Below are 21,242 nucleotides of genomic sequence, written 5' to 3'. Positions count from 1 at the left end.
AGAGTGGCAACGGGCCCCCCTGCCCCCCCTCCCACCAGAGATCCATTTGGCACCCCCCCCTCCCCACCAGAGGTCCACCTGGCCCTCCCCCCCCCTCCCCCAGAGAATGATCGGGCCTCCCTCCTCCTCTCTCTCTCCCCCACCCCCCTCCCCAAGAGAATGATCTGGCCCACCCTTCTCCCCCTCCCATTTCTACCACCAGAGATCCATCTGGCCTGCTTCCCTCCCCACCCCCCCCTCCACCAGAGAGAGAGCTGCTGGAAGCTCTGGACTTACCTCTTCAGGAGCTGGAGCGCCCGAAACAGACTTTTGCTGAGCATGTCTGTTTCGTGCTGAATCTGGACGGGCAAATGTGATGGTAAAGGGGGAAATGCAGGTCAGTTTGGGCGTCCAGCCCATTAAGTCAATTTAAATGCATGCAAATGCATTTAAATTGCTGTTGCACTCATTTCGGGCGCAGTCCTGATCACGTCCATTTTTGGGCCTTGGTAAAGAGGGAATCAGCGTGGACATGGATCGAGCTATTCGTCTCATGCCTGACTTTACCAAGTTTTCACGCCCAAAAAAGGGCGCAATTGAATGGTAAAATCGGGCCCATCATTACTGGCTCAAAATCTTGGAATTCCCAACTCATCATCATCATGGAGGTTATCAATACCACAAAGGTTACACTGGTTCAAGGAAAAAAAAACACAACCAACCTCTCATGGCAACTGACAATGGGTCATAAATAGAATCTTTCCAGTGTCACCCACATTTTGAGAACGAACAAACCTGAGTTGAACAACATACTGTGGACAAACATCAGTTGAGCAGAGGCAAGATATCAGTTGGGAAACAATTCATTGTGGAAAAGCACCCTACAGCTCTTTTCAAGATGAGCAGATGACTAATAGAACATAGAACATTACAGCGCAGAACAGGCCCTTCGGCCCACGATGTTGCACCGACCAGTTAAAAAAAAAACTGTGACCCTCCAACCTAAACCAATTTCTTTTCGTCCATGAACCTATCTACGGATCTCTTAAACGCCCCCAAACTAGGCGCATTTACTACTGATGCTGGCAGGGCATTCCAATCCCTCACCACCCTCTGGGTAAAGAACCTACCCCTGACATCGGTTCTATAACTACCCCCCCTCAATTTAAAGCCATGCCCCCTCGTGCTGGATTTGAATTGAATAATGTACTTGAATGATCTATTAGAAGGTTGAAGGCATCTATAAAACCATACCTCAGTAAGATTTATAAAAGAGGGGGAAAAAAAAGAGAAAAATTGGAAAATAAAATGACAAATTTGCATCTAATGACTAAAGGTCATTTCTTAGTTTCAAGGAATTTAAAATATAGCATCAGCTTTAACAAAGGGTCATCTGGACTCAAAACGTCAGCTCTTCTCTCTCCTTTACAGATGCTTCCAGGTCTGCTGAGATTTTCCAGCATTTTCTCTTTTGGTTTCAGAGTCCAGCATCTGCAGTAATTTGCTTTTATAATACACATGTTTAGTTTTATGGCTGATGCAATGATCACCAAATCTGCACAATTTTACCAATATTAAAACAACGTTATCCATTTTTGAGAGAGCTAATCTTAAACACATACACAATTTTATTCAGAAACAAGAAAAAAGTGTTTATTCAATAAATTTATCTATGCTTGGTGAATCTAAATGGCATCTACTCATCATATCACCATATTCCTCAAACTTGTATCGATATTAATTCAGTTGCTTCATCTCCCATTTGTACTGCAGGTTTCAGTGGCCTCTTTGGTCATTTGTTCTATATTGCTCATTTGTTATGTTCCAGAAAGCCAGTTGGTGAAGAATACAACTGGAGCCTATCTTCATAAATTTATTAGTATTTATTTATACGATTAGAGATTACAAGCATAACCTCCTAATCCCAAATCAGTGGCTATTTATAGGGGCACAGGTGCATCCACTTAATGCCCTCTCACCCCGCACCGGCCACAATTAAACACATTAATTTACAATTAGTACCCTTTACTGATGAAAAGATTTCCTGATTCTCTCCATATTCTACATTTCATTTTCAAACTTATGTTCCTTCATAATGTATTTAACTTTCCCAAAACAACTTTGCTAATTCCCTTCAAGATTTTGAAAACTTCAAATAGGTCATGCTAAATCTGTTTTCCAAAGTAAGCGTGTTAACTTTTTTTTTTCATAACCCCAATTCACATTGTGACACGGTAGCACAGTAATTAGCACTGCTGCCTCACAACACCACGGACCCGGGTTCGATTCCCGGCTTGGGTCACCGTCTGTGTGGAGTTTGCACACTCTGCCAGTGTCTGCCTGGGTTTCCTCTGGTGCTCCAGTTTCCTCTCACAGTCCGAAATATGTGCAGGTTAGATGCATTGGCCATGTTAAATTCTCCCTCTGTATACCCAAACAGGCACCAGAGTGTGGCGACTCGGGGATTTTCACAGTAACTTCATTGCAGTGTTAATGTAAGCCTACTTGTGACACTAATAAATAAGCTTAAAACTTAAAACAATAAACAGAATCAATTATTTTTTTACATTCTGAAGCACAGTAATCCTCTAAGTGAAGAACTGGATATAGTATACCTAATGGAAACTGACCAACATGTTTATATCCTATCCCTTGCTAATGCTTTCCAAAGGTAATTGCATCAAAATGGACCAAAATTTAATTATTCCTCCTTTGAAACTGGATCGACCACCCAAATGCAAAATGTTGGATGCTTTGTTACATTAAGGTGGCACAAAAACGTAAGCAGCAGTTATTGCAACTACTTGACAACTTTATACTTTCAACATTAGGGAGCTTCTATAAAGTTGAGCTGTACATCTGATGGTCATACTCACTTTAGTCTAGGACAATTCAATCCCAATGCGGTTATGGAAGCATCAGTAATGTTTCCACATCCAGACACACACAGAAATTGGAGTTTATGGCAGCCTCTGCAAACACTTACTAATCCTTCATCTGTGATTTGCTTTGAAGGCAAACAGAATTACAGGTTAATAGTTGCTTTAGACCATCAGGTTAGCTACAAATCGAATAAAAATCTGTTTGACAGAATTTGACAGCAATTTGACAGAATCAATAAGAGAATTTGTGGATAACTTGTTGAAAGCAACTAGAGTAGAGTGCTGAAAGATATGCCTCTCTAAAGCCAGGTTAACAAATTAAAACCAGTCAGTTCCAGGCTGAAGATTTGGGCAGATACTTGATTGAAATCTTGATCAACCCTGCACCTGCCAACTTGCTGCTGGCTTAAGTGGTGAGAGATCCATGAAAATATGCACCAAATGTTTTATTGGTAGTGTACCTTTGATCTACCTTGCTGTCATAGTCATTCCTCATTTGCCCGTCCTTCTTCGGCTCTGATCCCAAAAAAGGGGCAACATTGCCATAGTGGCAACTGAAAGGCCATTAATCTACAGCAGTAACTTGTATGATGCCTGCATGTATGTTCTGGATATTCTTGCATTTTGCAAAACTCCAGGTAAAAGAGTCACACACTAAAGATCTTGTAAAGATAAATAGAATTCATACTTCTTATTTTCACTGATCTTCAAGCTGGAGCTGCAGCAGTGGCAGTTTTCCTGGCTGATCATGTGAGTTCAACTATTACAGAAGAACGATTAGTATCCTTGGAACTGCAATGTTCATAACAACACATGAAGTGAGGGGTCCATAAAGCTAGTTCAATGCAATACACATTTTCAATAGACTATGGTGTAGGATCCTAGAGCAGTCAATGTTGCCAAGGAGTTCGCTCTTGTAAGAATGCCTTTTTTGGTACCAATTAATTTGACCATACTTAATATTAAATAATCAAAAGGCATTTGTGGCATCCTTATGGCCAGGCAAATGTCTTGCAACATTTTGCACAACGTTTACAATGTTGAAGCAAAGTCATTATTGCTCGCACTAGGCAGTATTCTAATCACTAACTTTGAGACACTGATAAAAATACCAAATGTTGAAATTTTTTGGACATGCAGAGGAAACAAGCCCTTATTTTAAATAGTCAATTAAGAGTTATTAAACAAGTATCAAGGAAACATGAGAGCTGCTTTCGGGTTCTTATTCTTGTGGATCAGGCATATCCTTTGCACTGTAAGACAGTCCAGGTGTTAAATGGTGATTGTAATCAGCAAACGTAGAACCTATCGTTCTTAAAAAATCTAACCAGGATGCTGAATATGTCAAACGAAGAATATAAATGTCTTGGATTACTAATTACCAAGTATAAAATTGGACTCAAAACTGAATCAAACTGCCATTACACTGAAGTGGAACTTAGTCATCAAGAACAAAGCAAAGAAACAACAATGCCTCACTAATTTATGTTTAAAAACCTAAAACTAGTTAGTTCAGAGAAAAGACAATGGAAATCATGAACTTCATTACAAAAATAGGGAACATTTTTAGTCAATTCATCCCAACCATTCTTCTGCACATTCCACTGACTGAATAAGTTCCAGCTAGGTTATTGTAAGTAATATGGGTGCAACCAAAGAGGGGAATGCAAAATACACATTTAACTTCCCTTACATCTTTTGGAAAAATTGGGCATGCACAGCTCTGAACACAAGCAAATTCTATCACTTTGTTTCTCTTCTTTTTCCTCCTTGTTCCACAAAGATATGGTTGCATAGATTCTACATTAAATCAATGGTAATCACAATAACAAATCGAGATCCACAGATTTTTGATAGCCAAAAATTTAATAGTGCAAATTATGAGCGTAAAGCAGTTATTGGTTGTCCAGCATTTTCTATATTACATAACAGAAATGTTCCGACTAACCAGGATCTCAGGTAGTAAATATGAACACTAGAACTAAAACCAGAGAAAAAGTACAAATTAACTCCAAAATAAGTAATTCAATAAATACTTACTGAACATGCCTGTAAATTAAGTGTCACGAGTTCTGGACAGTGAACCTGTATGTGTTTCAATGAGTCATCATCCAGCTGTTGAAAAAAAAACAACTGTACTTACTCTCTGAAACAAGGCATCAGACCACAATAGCAATCAAAACAGGTCTGAATGGAGGTACCAATGTTTGTTGTCATGCTTTTTAGTACATTAGAGACATCTTTTCAACCAGAGATACTCATTTGTAAAAAAATTGCTTGTATCATTCCGTTAAATTGATTCAAAAAAGGGGAATTTTTCATCAGTATTTTATAAAATATAGTCATGTATGAAAAACAAAGAAATTATGTGGCAGCAATCAAGAAATCAGCAGAAGACGACAAATATTTACCGGTTAGCCAACACTGTGAAGAGCAGAAGCTACGATCAGTTAACACTTCATAAGTTATAGCTAGCTTAACCCATTTAAATCATAAAATTGATTTAATTTTGAATTTTGACTATGTTTGTTTGTAGTTTAATGTCTTTTATATGGCTAGTCCATTAAATATTTGCTTAACAAGGACAGGATATTCTTGGGTGTGCTGGGACAGAGCAAGGCGAATAGTTTCAATGACATGATTAGGGGGAAGTTATTGGTTGCTGTACAATATCACAAATTTCTATTTTTGTTATCTCAAATGTCACAATTTGTACAAAAGGTCCTGGAATGGTGAAAAAACTATTTCACAGCCAATATAAGCAGAGTCAATCAAAATAAGCGTTTAATTCAATTTCTCTGATGTGAAATCTTAATTGGAAGACTCTTCCCAATTTCTTTGAGAACATTGACATAACACTTCATCGGAATAACAATGGTAATTTATTTTCAAGTCAGGACAGAGAGAAATTTGGAGGGAAGTTACAGATCGCACTGCTGATCAATGCCTTTTTAAAAAAACTTTCATAGGATGTGGGTATCATTAGCTAGGCCAGCATTTATTGAACAGTGGCGGTGAGCAGCTTTCCTGAACTGTTGAACATGGTACAGGTATATAATCCAGCAGTAGTGAAAGAATGGACATATATTTCCAAGTTTGGGTGGAGTGTGGCTTGGAGACAAACATGTGGAACACACTTCAAGCTTGTGAATTTAATGAATTAATTCAAGTGAGAGCTGATACCATCTTCTGGCTAGGGTGACCTTGTAACGTTAGCCAGGAACAGTATGGTCCCCTGGATTAGTTCTGATCACCCAAGATATTCAGAAAGGAATTATATGAGCCGCCTCTAACCTCCAGATTTTATCTACATTTTCTCTCAGGATATGACACAAGATACCATGTGGGGTGGGGAGTGCATTTATATATTTTGATGCATTGGGCAGTGCATGGTTTGGACAGACTGCATGGAGCATTTGGTCTTTATCTATCCATCATTTTTAATTTGACAGCTTTTATCAGCTGTAGGGCAGCATGATGGCACAGCATATTCACTCAATTTGTGGACTTGAACCAAGCAGAATATGCTGAAATTCACCCCAGCATTTGCAGACTATTTTAGAATATGCTATTCTATGGTCATTTTAGGCAAATAGTATTTTAATAGGTTGCCATATTTCTGTACACAAACATCCGCCAAGAAAGGCAAAGGTTCTAGGATTTATCCAGCTAGAATTTCATGGCTCCAAGACCATGGGAACAGTAATAGGAGCTTTGAATGAAGAAGCATGCAATGACGAGTAACATTTCTGCACCTTAATTATCCTGAGAGAAACGAAACACAGCATAATTTATGCATAAAATTTGGGCTTGACCAACATACCAAATCAAAGTGAAATGATTTACTATTACAGCACATAGCTTATTCTCCGTGGTAGACAAAGTCGAAGCATAAGCTACTTGAGGTCACAATGTGGCTACTACATGCTGTGCAAACAAGACTCAATTCCCAGGTAACCAGTTTGTTGGTGAAATGCTTCATTCACCAACCGAATTTTCTATCATCGTCAGTTCATAAGCCCCAATAGCTTCTCCTCAATAGTGATCCTTGATTTAATACATCAGGCAAGCTGCGATATCTCAAAGCAAGACAAAGCAATCATTATGCTGCCACCAATGACAAATTGTTTTGGCTCAACACTACAAACATTTCTAGCGAAACTGAAATAAGGAAACACTGCAAACTTGGACACATCGTCACAAGAACCATGCAGTTAAATGGAAGCTCCAAGCAGCATTAAACCACATATGAGCTAGTGAGCCAAGAAATGCTGTTAATAATGCATCATGATAGATTTACAGATACTCAAAGGAGGCACTTATGAGGTAAGCGACATATTATTGATCACAGTTGAACAGAGGGTTTTAGTATTGGTAACATTAAACTTTGAGACATTTCAAGTGACCCAGGGATTGTGGTGGCCAGGGAGTTAGACAGAACAGCAAGGCTCCCAGAGTTAGTGGTGGTGATCAAATGGCCGCATTGAGCATCATTGTTATGCAAATAAAAATTGACACTGGGACATAGTAGAATGGGCGAAAACAAGTCTCAGGATAAAGCTTTGGAGCATATCAGAAAAATCACAGGTGGTATAGGAGAAAGAAAACAGCAGAGGAAAAATAATAATTATACTGGAACAGGTCATGGTTCACAAGTTTCCATTGGTAATTAACTTGTTAAAACTTAAATCTTTAAAAATCAATACTTTAACATTAAAATAAATGTCCTAAAGGCCTTTGCTCGCAACAAGCTTGCTGGTGTACCAGTCTGATCTGTAGTTGCATTACATTTTTATGCCTCTGACCTGCTCTGGTAGTAAGAGTATTTATATGGCGAGTCCAGTTCAGTTTCTGGTCAATACCAACACCCAGGATGTTGATAGTGGGAGATTCAGTGATAGTAATGCCATTGAATGTCAAGGGATGCTGGTTAGATCCTCTCTTGCTGGAGATGGTCATTGCCTGGCACTTGTGTGGTGTGAATGTTACTTGCCACTTGTCAGCCCAAGCCTGGATATTGTCCAGGTCTTGCTACATTTGGACAGAGACTGCTTCAGTATTTTGAGTCGTCGCAAATGGTACTGAACATAGTGCAGTCATCAGCAAACATCCCCATTTCTGACCTTATGATGGAAGGAGGTCATTGTTGAAGCAGCTGAAGATGGGTGGACCAGGACACCACCCTGAGGAAATCCTGCAGTGATGTCCTGGAGCTAAGATGATTGACCTCCAACCACCACACCATCTTCCTTTGTGCCTGGTATGACTAACCAGTAGAGGGATTTCCCCCTGCTTTACACTGACTCCAGTTTTGCCTGGGCTCCTTGGTGCCATACTTAGTCAAATGCTGCCTTGATGTCAAAGGCTGTCACTCTCACTTCTGGAATTCAACACATGTCCATGTTTGAACCAAGGCTGAAATGAGGTCAGGAGCTGAGTGATCCTGATGGAACCTAAATTGAGTGTCTACGAGCAAGTTATTGCTGAGTAGGTGTTGCTTAAAAGCGTTGTTGATGACCCCTGCCATCATTTTACTGATGATCAACAGTAGACTTATGGGGTGGTAATTGGCAGGTTGGATTTGTTCTGTTTCTTTTGTACAGGACATACCTGGGCAGTTTTCAACACTGGAGTCTCATGAAAGTAGTCCAATGAATCTAAAGGACACCCGTTAAAACTATTTTGCATCCAAAGAAAATGATGTCCTACCTTCTTCCAAATGTTGGATGTGATTCCTCACTAGCAATCCTGACAATACTAAGTGCTGACACTGACTGCAGCTGGGACAGGGATAACACTTTTTCCTGGACCCCTGCTGCCACGTGGTCTAACCGTTTTAAATTAGGGTGAGCACCCTGGCTAGCACCTTCCCCCCACACACACCACCCCACCCACCCTCCGACAAATAAGCTGAAGGCAGTGTCAAAATTCCAACCCAGCCAATTACTTTCCGAACACCCTAGTCTCAAGCCAGGACTATGCAGGGCCAGGCCTCTTTGTAACCTTCACCCAAACAGGACATATAGGCTGAATTTAGATGGTTAACCAATAATTTGATCGACCTTTTTCAAGAATTTAAGGGGAACAGATAGGACAGTTGGTTGGGAAGTCTAGAACTAGAAGATAGTCTTCCAGTTCTATCATCTTCAAGGCGCAAATCACTCAGAACTATCCTAGAATACTCTCTACTTGCCGAAGTAAGACAGCTGCAACAACACTCAACACCATCTGGGACAAACAGCTCCACTTGATTTCTGCGTGTATAGCATCTACAGGACAATTGCCATGGTTTTTTTTGCAACACTTCCCAAGCTCATCACATCCAGCACAGCAGGTAGCTGGTACATACATACAACATCTGCCAAGTTAGGCATCATCCTGACTTGGTCACATCATCACTGACCCAAAATCATGGAATTCCCTACCTAACAACATTATGGAAGTTCCTTCACCACATGGACTGAAGAGAATCAAGGTGGTAGTGCATCAGCCTCTCAGGGCAATTAGCGATCGGCATTATATGTCAGCGATAGTCATGTCCCAAAAAAGAAAATATTAACACACATCTTCCTTCAAAGATTGATGCCTCGCTGTATAATGCCCAGAGCATCAATTGCATAACAGTGTGTCTAGTAATTTGACCTGCAGACCCAACAAAAATGGTCAATTCCTCAGTTATCAACATGTGTAAAGCATAATATCTAAAGTTACCCTGGAGAAGTAGCCAAAGCACTTTGGCAGAATATCTTTGCAATAAATTATTCATATTTTACAACTTAGTTGGCTCTTGCCACATCAGAAAAGAAGTTGAACCCCCTCTTCGTAAGCTCCTCCAACTCATCAACCCTCCGAGATATCCGCGCTCCTCTATTTCTGCACTCTTAACTATCCCCAATCATAACTGCACCACCATTGGTAACCATGCCTTCAGTTGCCCAAACCTCAAACTCCAGAATTATCTGTCTCTCTCTCTCTACTTCACTTTCCTCTTTTAAGACACTTCTTAAAACCGACCACTTTGACCCAAGTTTTTGGTAATCTAAACCAATATCTCCACATATGGCTTGTGTTTTATAATGTTCCTGTGAAATGCCTTGGAACATTTCTTTATATCAAAGGTGCTATACAAGTAGTTGATGTTGAAGCCATTGTAAGAACTGCACAAAAATAATTGCCTAACAGCTCAACACAGAGCTATGTTTTCCCAGTTATCTCAGCCTTGTGATTTATTTGTTCATAATTATCTATTCTCTAGCCTGTACAAGTGATTTCCACATATAGCATTTAATTCATACAAGAAACATTATTCACTTGGAATGCAGATGGCACATATAGTTATTTTAAGGTACAAGCAGCCCTCAACTTTACGACGTTGGTGTTATAATGAATGGCTCTTCCAACACTTATAAATTTGCACTCAGTTTTGGTTTTACAACGTGGGTTTTGAACTTGAGATTCTGCACCACCCATTTTTTTATATTTTTGTGTCACAGTGAGAGCACAGTAAATACACCAGCACTATGTGAGGTTCATCTCCTAGCGCATCAGTGTGGTTTAATCTCCTACAGTGGGATTTGTTGGCTGACAAATAGCTGCAGGCAATGCCTTACCACTGCCTGGGACCAAGCACATACACAATAAACCTATAGGATTGACTATTACATGTGTTCACGAACCAATCACCCATTTTTAACATTGTACCTATGGGAAAAGCAGTTACAACTTAAGGTGTTTCGACTGTGGTTTTCAGGAATCAGTTGTATCCCAAGTCTGAGGACTGCCTGTAGCGCAGTATAGCCAGTAGTGAACAAAAGGAAATTCGCTTAAATTTTCCCATATGTTCTGAGTGACCACCACATTCATGCCAGCAGAGAGAAACTTAGTGAAGTCATGCTCAGGAAGGCCCAGATGAGAGACTGATCAAGATCCCAATTGAAATGTTGCATAAATATCAGAAACAATTAGGAGATTTTTTCCACAGCTTTAGCTCCAAAGGTTCAGTTAATTACTTGAATCCACTGGTCTTAGGCAACTGGCATTAGGTCAATAATCAAGTAACCTCTATTGGAACGACCAGGCAGGCAATTTCTTTGTCAACCACACCTCAGTGTCAGTACGCTTGTGCACCTACATGGGATTGCCATATTTTAAGACTATGAGAACACTACGGTAAGAAGCTGAACCTTAGGAGGTCAAAGCAATTGGATAAAAGCTTTCCTGCAAATATTTTGCATCAGTAATTGTTATGGTTGTCAGCCACCAATACCAATTTCTCGTGCTACAACTGGAGTGTGATTTTGATGTCTAATTTTTTGATCAATCAGCATAAATACAATATTCCACAGTGTGCTAACCTCAGCGATGAAATGAGCAGTCACCAAGTACCCTTAGTTAATAATCTATGAGGAAATGCATCAATCATGATGTTTTAAACTATCTTGGTTAATGAACTAGTAATGCTCATCAGCATGGAATCAGATACAGAACCCCAAGGTGGAGGTTGCACCACTGCTTCAAAAGATTTGCACAATTTTATTCCAGCATTATTAATGCCCTTGACTGAAATCTCATCAGTATTTCTCATTGGCTGGGATTTGCAACAATTTTGTAACAGTGCACCAGCACAGGCCTAAGTTAACAATGAGCTCTCTAGATAGACTCAGGACATGTAAACAAGAAAATGCATGCTGGAAGCTGTTACTTAAAAAAAATACTTTCCAAGTCAATCATACAGGAGGCCTGGAATTTTATCGACCCGCCCACCAAAGGAATTGGAGGAGTGGTCAAGGGGTGGGCCATGGAAAGGTCTGCTGACTTCTGGCAGAATTTTACAGTTTTGGGATGAACAAGGCTGTAACATCAAGGTTTGAACTGCCACAAATTTTGTGAAAAGAAACCATATAAAAGCACAAATTAACTTGGAAAAGTGACAAAAATCATGGAAGAAAAGCAACAGAGACAAACACTGAAAATGATACCAAGGCATAGAGCAAGGAGAGAGGAAGTTTGTGACTACTCTGGGCCCTGCTTAGCTCAGATTCTTCAAATCAACAGCTTCTCAGTTATGTCCTCTCAATGTATGGCGGTGTATTCATTTGTAAGTGGAGTTTGAATGGATGAGAAGAATGTGATTTATTTCAAAAATTGGTAAATAAAAATTACCAACCTGTGTGCACCCTCTCAAAAACATGGCCTTCAGACCACTACATCCTCCCACTAGAGCCTCTATCCCATCCTTCGTCACCTGATCACACCAGGAAATGTTTAAATGCTCAAGGTTTCGATTACCCTCACTGAAAGGCAAAAGAAATGCAGTTCCGTAAAGGTATAACTGAATTCATAAATTTAAAAACTGATAGAAATCTCTAAATTTACTGAAGATATAATCCATACAAGATTGGCTTAAAATACAATTTCTTTTAGTCCATATTGTGATGTTGGCAATAGTTTAAGCAATTAACCCTTTTGAAGACTCTAGAAACATAGCTTCATCAAAATATAAAATACATTTTTGTGTGTCATTGTGTGACATAAGATATAGGAGGAAGCCATATGGTCCATTGAATTTTTGCCATTAATTTTATGTGGTACTAATTTTTAGGTTTATTCTGCATTAAAAGGTATCCTCCAACTATGCCCGAGGGATATCTTGTACATTTTCATAGAACCAAAATTCTGTAATCAGTGTGCAGCCAAGATTAGCCACAATAAATGGTTTAATTTGGTTAGAACTTTATCTATTTGTCATGTCAGTGGAGTTCATCAAATGGTTACTTCATCAACTCAGAATGTCGACATCTGACCCAAATATAATTTTGCTGTTTTGTATCCATGCTTGATTAAAATATAGCCTATAGTAGTTTCTATGGAACTTCGACGAGACTATTTTATGTGTGCCATACAATGACAAAATGTAGGTTGTTAAAACAAATCGTTTTGAAGAGCGAGAACACTGAATATATATAATTTGGAGGCCATTACCCCACTATAAGGTATTATTCTGCTCATTTAAAAAGGCATTTTTTAAAAAAAAATCCAATGTACAAATATCATGGTTGATAGTCTTTAATCAATTTCTATTTCACATATCCTTTACAAGTGAAGTTGGATTAGATACAGCATCCTGTGAAGTTTATGTTTACATATCAGAGGCTGTTTCATCATGAGGTAAGGACACATACCAGCACAAGTGAGACTTGGACTGACAACATTTCAAAATGAAAACTTAAAATAAACTCTGTGCCAAGTTATTACGCCTCTGTTCCTCTGAATATCACAAGCAGGATTACTATAGCAGTCTTCATATGCAGAAACATACAAGGACTATTATGGGTCAGTGAACAAAGAATAAATAAGCAAGAGGAATTTGGATAAAAAGTTGCTACAGACATGGAGGAGGGAGAGAAGAGCTGAGAGCAGAATTTTTTTTCCTCTCACTACCAGAAAAGGTATTTTTGATTTGCTTCCTCCTTTATTAGCAGTGGCATATTTCCAACCTTTCAATTTTGGTGTGGTCCAATATTACTATTAATAATCCCACATCAAATGAGATAGGGTGAACTAAAGGGTTAACTTCTTTGCACACTCTCAAAATGCAGGTGGTGGTCACAACATTGCCTCCTATACTTTCAGAGAGTAAGATGAACAGTGGAAAAAATGATTTACAGGGTAAAGACCACAGAGAAGAGGATTGTTTCACGTGGGTTCAGGCTTCAGAAGAAAATCCAATGAGGTATTCCTTCACGGAGGCCTGAGAGCTGAAAACTTATGCTGGCTAATTCACTTGACAAGATGAGATAGGCATGTAGAGATGAATCAGTCATGTAGACAATGGTACAGAATTTCCAGTGGAAGCAATGGAGCCAGGTGTCCAAACCTGGGCAGAAAGCTCCTTTCCTGTGATGCCACGTGTAGGATAGTAAACAGCAGACTGATCTTGCAGTTCCACAAGGGAATATTACTGGTTTCACAAACTAGCAGTCCACGTCACATGACTCTCGACTCTCCACATCGTCTTTGACAAGGGATATGTACCTCTCGTCTCGGTCCCAGAGATGGTTAAACGCCTCAACCATTAAACATTGAAAGGAAGGATATGGGGCCCTTTGTCTGGTCGGTCAGCCTGGATTATGAAATGCAGATGGATTTCGTATAACTCTCTTTTAATTTGGCCTGTGCAGCCCAGTGAGTATAGTGTCTCTTCATAATTAGTGAGGTACAAATTTCTTCAATACTACCAGGTAGCTCCTTTTGTTCGAGGATTACAGACAAACATAGACTTGGCCATTTTAAAAAGTCTTTGTCTCGCTTTTCAAATTTTAGATATAGTGATGTGGACATATATTTATCTATTTTACAAAACTATGCCATGTGAGATTTTAGCCCTCTCAAAGTGTAACTGAATAGATGGTCCCAAGATTATTTTGAAGAGGGGGAAAAGTTTAAGAACGTTGTGCTAATAATCCAGGGAGGAGTTCCTACAGTTAGGATCACAGTGACTCAAGGAGTTGGCAACAATGATGCAATGGATGACAAGGAGATGGATGCCAATGTTGGAACTGCAGAGGAGATTTGGCAGATTAGAGTTGCGTGAGGACTGGGAAGAATGTTAACTCTGTTTCCAACAACCTATGAGATGTCCAAGACTAGGGGCCTTGCATTTAAGATAGTCACTATTTAATCCAGTTAATGGGGAATTCAGAAGAAACATCTTGATGGAGTGGTTAGAATGTAGAACTTGGTGTCACATGGAATGGTTAAGGTGACCTAACGTAGATGATTTTAAGGGAAAGCTAGATAAAGGCATTGTTTTGTTTCTTAAAGACTGGATTAGTTGTAAGTATTCGCATTCCAACCATTATTCATGTAAATTGAGTCTGTGTCTTATAAGTTCTGTTTGTGAACAGAATTCCCACTCACCTGAAGAAGGGGCTCAGAGCCTCGAAAGCTTGTGTGGCTTTTGCTACCAAATAAACCTGTTGGACTTTAACCTGGTGTTGTTAAACTTCTTACTGTGTTTACCCCAGTCCAACGCCGGCATCTCCACATCAAGAATGTTAAAGACAGAGAAGGATGAATTCAGACTCTGAAGTACTTATCCATGAATTGAGTGTTTGGCAGCATCAAAGGTGTAAAAAAGGGATGAGAGGAATGTTAAATATATTTGAGGTCAGTATACAAAGTGGCCAGAGCAATTCTCCCTGTCCCAGATTTTCAAGGCAGATCAAATTTGACGACAGGTTAGAAGTAATTTCATATACAAAACTTTATTAAATCACTCTGTTTCTAGCAATCCCTACTAAAATTCAATTTATTATTATATGGAATTTGCAAATGATTTATTAACATAGATATGGGATATAAAGCAACTTATTCGAGTATGCTGATTTTATTGTTGCAACAATGAGAGATATTTGATCTAACTTGTCCAAGCTGCTGTTAAACTTCAAACGAGCTGCCTTCTTTCCTAGTTCATCCAAGCCTGTCAGCATATTTTTCTATTACTTTCTCCCCCATGCCTTTATCTAGCTTTCCCTTAAAATCATCTACGTTAGGTCACCTTAACCATTCCATGTGACACCAAGTTCTACATTCTAACCACTCCATCAAGATGTTTCTTCTGAATTCCCCATTAACTGGATTAAATAGTGACTATCTTAAATGCAAGGCCCCTAGTCTTGGACATCTCATAGGTTGTTGGAAACAGAGTTAATAATTAAGGATATGTTGACTAAATATATTCAAAATTTTCAAATGACCAAAGATTGGTGAAGATGACCATGGATTGATGAAGGATAGGTCTGATTGATTTTTTCGTAGAGGTGATTAAAGTAGTGAACAGGAGAATGTTTATGAAGATATGGACTTCATAGAATAGAAATCATAGAAACCCTACAGTGCAGAAGGAGGCCATTCGGCCCATCGAGTCTGCACCGACCACAATCCCACCCCACATATTTACCCGCTAATCCCTCTAACCTACGCATCCCAGGACTCTAAGGGGCAATTTTTAACCTGGCCAATCAATCTAACCCACACATCTTTGGACTGTGGGAGGAAACCGGAGCACCCGGAGGAAACCCACGCAGACACGAGAAGAATGTGCAAACTCCACACAGACAGTGACCCGAGCCGGGAATCGAACCCGGGACCCTGGAGCTGTGAAGCTTCCAGAAGGCATCTGATAAAGTGGCACAAAACAGATGGTTAGATAAAAGTTGAAATTCGTAATTAAAGTCAAATTATTGACCTGGTTAGAAAATTGGCTCAATAGCAGGAATGGAAATTGGGGATGAGGACAGATATTTTAATTGAAAGGACGTGGCTTCTGGTGTCCTGCAAATACCCATGTTGGGATCTCAACGTCTCATAATATTAACAACTTGGATGATCGGACAGAAAGTCATTTAAGCTCGTCATTAACAGAGATAAGCACCATTGTAAGCAGTCTAAATGGAAGCATAACATTACAAAGAGATACTGATAGTTTTGCACATTTGCTTAATCGATGGCAAATACATTTCAGTGCAGGCAAATATGACATCACCCATAGTACAGAAAATAACCAAAAAGGTGAATGGAATCCTGGTCTTTCTATCTAGAGGGCAAGAATACAAGGTGGTGCTTCAGCTATGTAAAACCCTTGTTAGATCACCCAGAATATTCTGGATGGGGCACCACACAATAGCTGTGTAGGGATTTGTAAGTGCACAATGCTTACGGACAATGTCAAGAGACTACATATTGACCCAAGTGGATTTGGCGGACAAGCTAAAGAATATATAAATATATTAAGAATGAAAGAGCAGGAGTAGACCATTTAGCCCATAGAGTCTGGTCTGCCATTCAATACGATCATAGCTGATTATCCATTTCAATGCTTTTTCCCTCCACACCATCCCCATAAAATGATCTGAATGAAGGAACAAATGGTATGATTGCTAAATTTGTTGACGCCAAAAAGATAGGTTGGAAAGTAAGCTATCAAGAGGACAAAAGGAGGTTACAAAAGGATACAGATAAGTTAGGTAAATGGCCAAAGATCTGGCAAACGGGGTATAATGTGGGAAAATGAGAGACTGTCGATTTTGGCAGCACGAACAAAATAAGCATATTACATAAATGATTGCAGAGTTCAGAGATGCAGAGGGATCTGGTTGCCCTGGTGCATGAATCACAAAAGATTAGTGTGCATGTGCAGCCAGTAATTAGCAAAGCTAGTGCGATGTTATTGTTTACTACAAGGGAAATTGAATACAAGAGTAAGGAGGTTATGCTCGAGTAATACAGAGCATTGGGGAGACCAGATCTGGAATACTGTATACAGTATTGGTCTCCCTACTTGATGATAGATGTAAATGCATTGGAAGGAGTTCAGAGAAGATTAATATGTGGAACGGGCAGGTTGTTTTATGAGGCAAGGCTGGACAGGAAGGATTCTACCTGTTGGAGTTTAGAAAAGGGTACAAGGTGACTTGACTGAAACATACAAGGTCCTTAAAGGACTTGCTTGACTGGGTGGATGTAGAAATGATGTTTCCTCTTGTCAGAGAATCTGGAACTCAGGGCCACTATCACCCATTTAAGGCTGAGATGAGGAAAATAAATTTCTGTCTGCGGATCCAGAAACATAGGAGTTCTCTTCCTCAAAAAGGTGGTTGAGGTAGAGTCTTTGAACATCTTAAGGATAAAGTAGATTGATTCTTTATAAGCAAGGTGGTGAAAGGTTATCTGGGTAAACACAAGTGTGAAGTTGAAGTCAAAATTAGATCAGCCATGATTTTACTGAATGGTGGAGCAGCTTCACGAGGCCGAGTGGCCTACTCCTGTTCTTAATTCATATGTTTGCATGTTCATTTTTTGAAACTCTCAAGAATAGTTGCCAATTTCTTTTCATTGGACAGCCCTGCCATCCTGGGAACAAGTGGTGACCCTTTGTCGCAATCCCTCTACAGCAAAAATATCCTTCTGAAGGAAAGGGGTCCAAAACTGCACACACTACTCAAGGTGTGGTCTAACCAAGGGTCTATACAATTGAAGTGAGACTTTGCTACTCCTGAACTCAAATCATTGCTGGGAGTCGGAACAGACTGGTGGGAGAAAATTGGAAGCTGAGTGCCTATAAATGAAGCCTGAGAATTGGAGTGCGGCCTACCTTCGTGGGAGTCGGAGTGGGGCTGAGGAGCACCGCATTTCAGCTACTATCAGCTAGTAGTGAAAGAAACAGCTGTGATGTTACAAGAAACCAGTAAATTGATTGGGCAGCAAAAGCCTAGTTAAGGACAGTGTGCAGCTAGTTTAGTCATGATGTGGAGATGCCGGCGTTGGACTGGGGTAAACACAGTAAGAAGTTTAGCAACACCAGGTTAAAGTCCAACAGGTTTATTTGGTAGCAAAAGCCACACAAGCTTTCGGATCCTTAAGCCCCTTCTTCAGGTGAGTGGGAATTCTGTTCACAAACAGGGCATATAAAGACACAAACTCAATTTACATGAATAATGGTTGGAATGCGAATACTTACAGCTAATTAAGTCTTTAAGATACAAACAATGTGAGTGGAGAGAGCATCAAGACAGGCTAAAGAGATGTGTATTGTCTCCAGACAGGACAGCCAGTGAGACTCTGCAGGTCCAGGCAAGCTGTGGGGATTACAAATAGTGTGACATGAACCCAATATCCCGGTTGAGGCCGTCCTCATGTGTGCGGAACTTGGCTATCAGTTTCTGCTCAGCGACTCTGCGCCGTCGTGTGTCGTGAAGGCCGCCTTGGAGAACGCTTACCCGAATATCGCTTACCCAAAGCACTTCAGCGGTCACGGGCATTCGGCCTCTGATATTTGGGTAAGCGTTCTCCAAGGCGGCCTTTAAGACACACGATGGCGCAGAATCGCTGAGCAGAAACTGATAGTCAAATTCCGCATACACGAGGACGGCCTCAACCGGGATATTGGGTTCATGTCACACTATTTGTAACCCTCACAGCTTGCCTGGACCGGCAGTCTCACTGGCTGTCCTGTCTGGAGACAATACACATCTCTTTAGCCTGTCTTGATGCTCTCTCCACTCACATTGTTTGTATCTTAAGGACTTGATTAGTTGTAAGTATTTGCATTCCAACCATTATTCATGTAAATTGAGTTTGTGTCTTTATATGCCCTGTTTGTGAACAGAATTCCCACTCACCTGAAGAAGGGGCTTAAGGCTCCGAAAGCTTGTGTGGCTTTTGCTACCAAATAAACCTGTTGGACTTTAACCTGGTGTTGCTAAACTTCTTACAGCTAGTTTAGACCAGGGATTAAGGTAGGTCTACAGATAAAAGGAACTGAAATTTTAAAATAAAATGAAAATAAACACTTAAAACACATACCTGCATAGTTAAGAAACATATAACTTTTAGTTGTCAGTGGTAGTAGCATTTAATAAGCACAGTAATTTATAGTAAATGAGAGAGCAATTAAATTAACTAAATAACATAAGCAACAATGGCAGGACAGGTGTTATGTTGCAGTTCTGGAATGTGGGAGCTTTTGGACACCAAGATGACCCAGGACAAACATGTCGACAGAATGTGTTAGCTAAAGGAATTCTGGGTCATGATGATTGATCTGGAAGTTGAACTGCAGGCACTGGCAACATAAGGGAAGGGGAAAACTCCCTACACACTTCATTCCAGAAGACAGTTACACCTCTTAGAATAGGCTTGTCTGTTTTGATCAGCAGTGAGGGACAGGAGGATGTGACCATGAATGATGCAGACAAAAGGGACCAAGCAAACAGTAGAGCAATCGTTAAAAAGGTTTGAGATGCTCAACTAGTGTGGATGAAAGTGAGGTCAGCAAGGTGGATGATCAGACTGGCCATGGCACCATGATACAGGAAGGGGAGCAAACAAGAATGTTATCATTGTAGTGGACAGCATAGTGAGAGGGATTGACACTGCAATTGTTCTCTGCAGCAAACCGTGAGAATCCAGAAGGCTGTGTTGCGTACCCAGTGTCAGGGTTTAGGACATCTGCTCAGGGCTGGAGAGGAACTTGCAGCAGCAAGGGGAGGATCCAGTTACTGTGGTCTATGCATGTAGCAATGACCTAGCAGATCAAGGAAAAAGGTTCTGTATAGTGACGATGAGAATCTAGGCACCAAATTAAGAATCAATATTCTTGGATTAGCTCAGCCACATGCAAACTGGCATAGGGCAAAGAAGATAAAAGAGATGAATATGTGGCTCAAAGACTAGCATGGGAAAAGCAGGTTCCAGTTCATATGGCACCCACACCAATACTGGGCAAAGTGGAGACTGTACCATTGAGATGGTCTCCACCTGAACCATGCTCGGACAAGTATTCTTGCGAATTGCATAACTAGGGAAGTAGAAAGGGTTTTAAACTAAATAGTGGGGGCAAGGGATCAAATGTGGGAAAGTGTGGTTTACCAAAGAGTGAAGACAAGGTAAGGGAAGGTATTAATATATGATAAACAGACCATGATAGGAATGGACTAAGAGTAGAAGTCTCAGTAAATCAACAGATAAGGCTAAGATTACAAAATAATAAGAGGACAAAACTCAAGGCTCTGTATCTGAATGCACTTAACTGTAAATACAGATAAATAAGTATGACCTAAGATTTATTGCAGAAACATGGCTGCAGGAGAACAGAGATTTCAACCTGAACATAGATGGTTCATAATTTTTACGAAGGTTTACGCAGTTAGGAAAAGATTGAGGGGTGGCTCTGTTAATTAAAGACAACATTAACACAATTGCCACTTATGCCATGTGCTTTAATTGTGCAATCAACCTCCTGTGGGGAACTTCATCAAACTTTTGAAAATCCAAATACACTATGTCAACCAACTCCCCTTTATCAATTCTGTTAGTAACATCCTCAAAAAAAACTCCAACAGGTTTGTCAACATGATTGCTCATTTATAAGTCCATGCCCAATCAGATCATTATTATCCAAGTGTCCATTTATCATATCCTTTAGAACAGATTCTAGCTTTTCCCTACAACTGATGAAAGGCTAACGGGTTCCTCATTTTCTCTCTCCCTCCTTTCTTAAATAGTGGGGTGATACATGCTACCTTCCAATGTGTTGGAACTGTTCCAGAATCTTGGAACAGATGATTACCAATGCATCTACTATCTCTGATGCTACCTCTCAATATTCTGGGATGTAGAATATCAGGTCCAACGACTTCCTTCAGTCCCATTAATTTCTCCAACACAGCCTTCTTATCAAATCTAATTTCCTTCAATTCCTCATTCTCCCTGCTCTCTAGGATCTCGAATTTTGGGAGATTCTTTTGCATCTCCCTCAGTGAAGACAGACAAAGTAATAATTCAGCTTCTCTATTCCGCATTATAATTTTCCTGACTCTG

General features: G+C 40.1%; 1 protein-coding gene across 2 annotated transcripts in view; it reads right to left on the bottom strand.

Moving 5' to 3' along the window:
- The window catches only part of fbxl2 (F-box and leucine-rich repeat protein 2), a 200,023-nt gene that overhangs the window by 66,961 nt on the left and 111,820 nt on the right, over positions 1–21,242 (bottom strand). For both annotated transcript variants that reach the window (XM_078216569.1, XM_078216568.1), the window contains 3 exons: positions 12,028–12,154; positions 4,902–4,976; positions 2,856–2,986 (listed from right to left, as the gene is read on the bottom strand). In XM_078216569.1, the coding sequence (XP_078072695.1) occupies positions 2,856–2,986; positions 4,902–4,976; positions 12,028–12,154 (333 nt within the window). The remainder of the gene's footprint in view (positions 1–2,855; positions 2,987–4,901; positions 4,977–12,027; positions 12,155–21,242) is intronic.

This window comes from Mustelus asterias, chromosome 7 (assembly GCF_964213995.1).
Source record: "Mustelus asterias chromosome 7, sMusAst1.hap1.1, whole genome shotgun sequence".
Lineage (NCBI taxonomy): Eukaryota > Metazoa > Chordata > Chondrichthyes > Carcharhiniformes > Triakidae > Mustelus > Mustelus asterias.
This window is presented reverse-complemented; position numbering and strand designations above follow the sequence as displayed.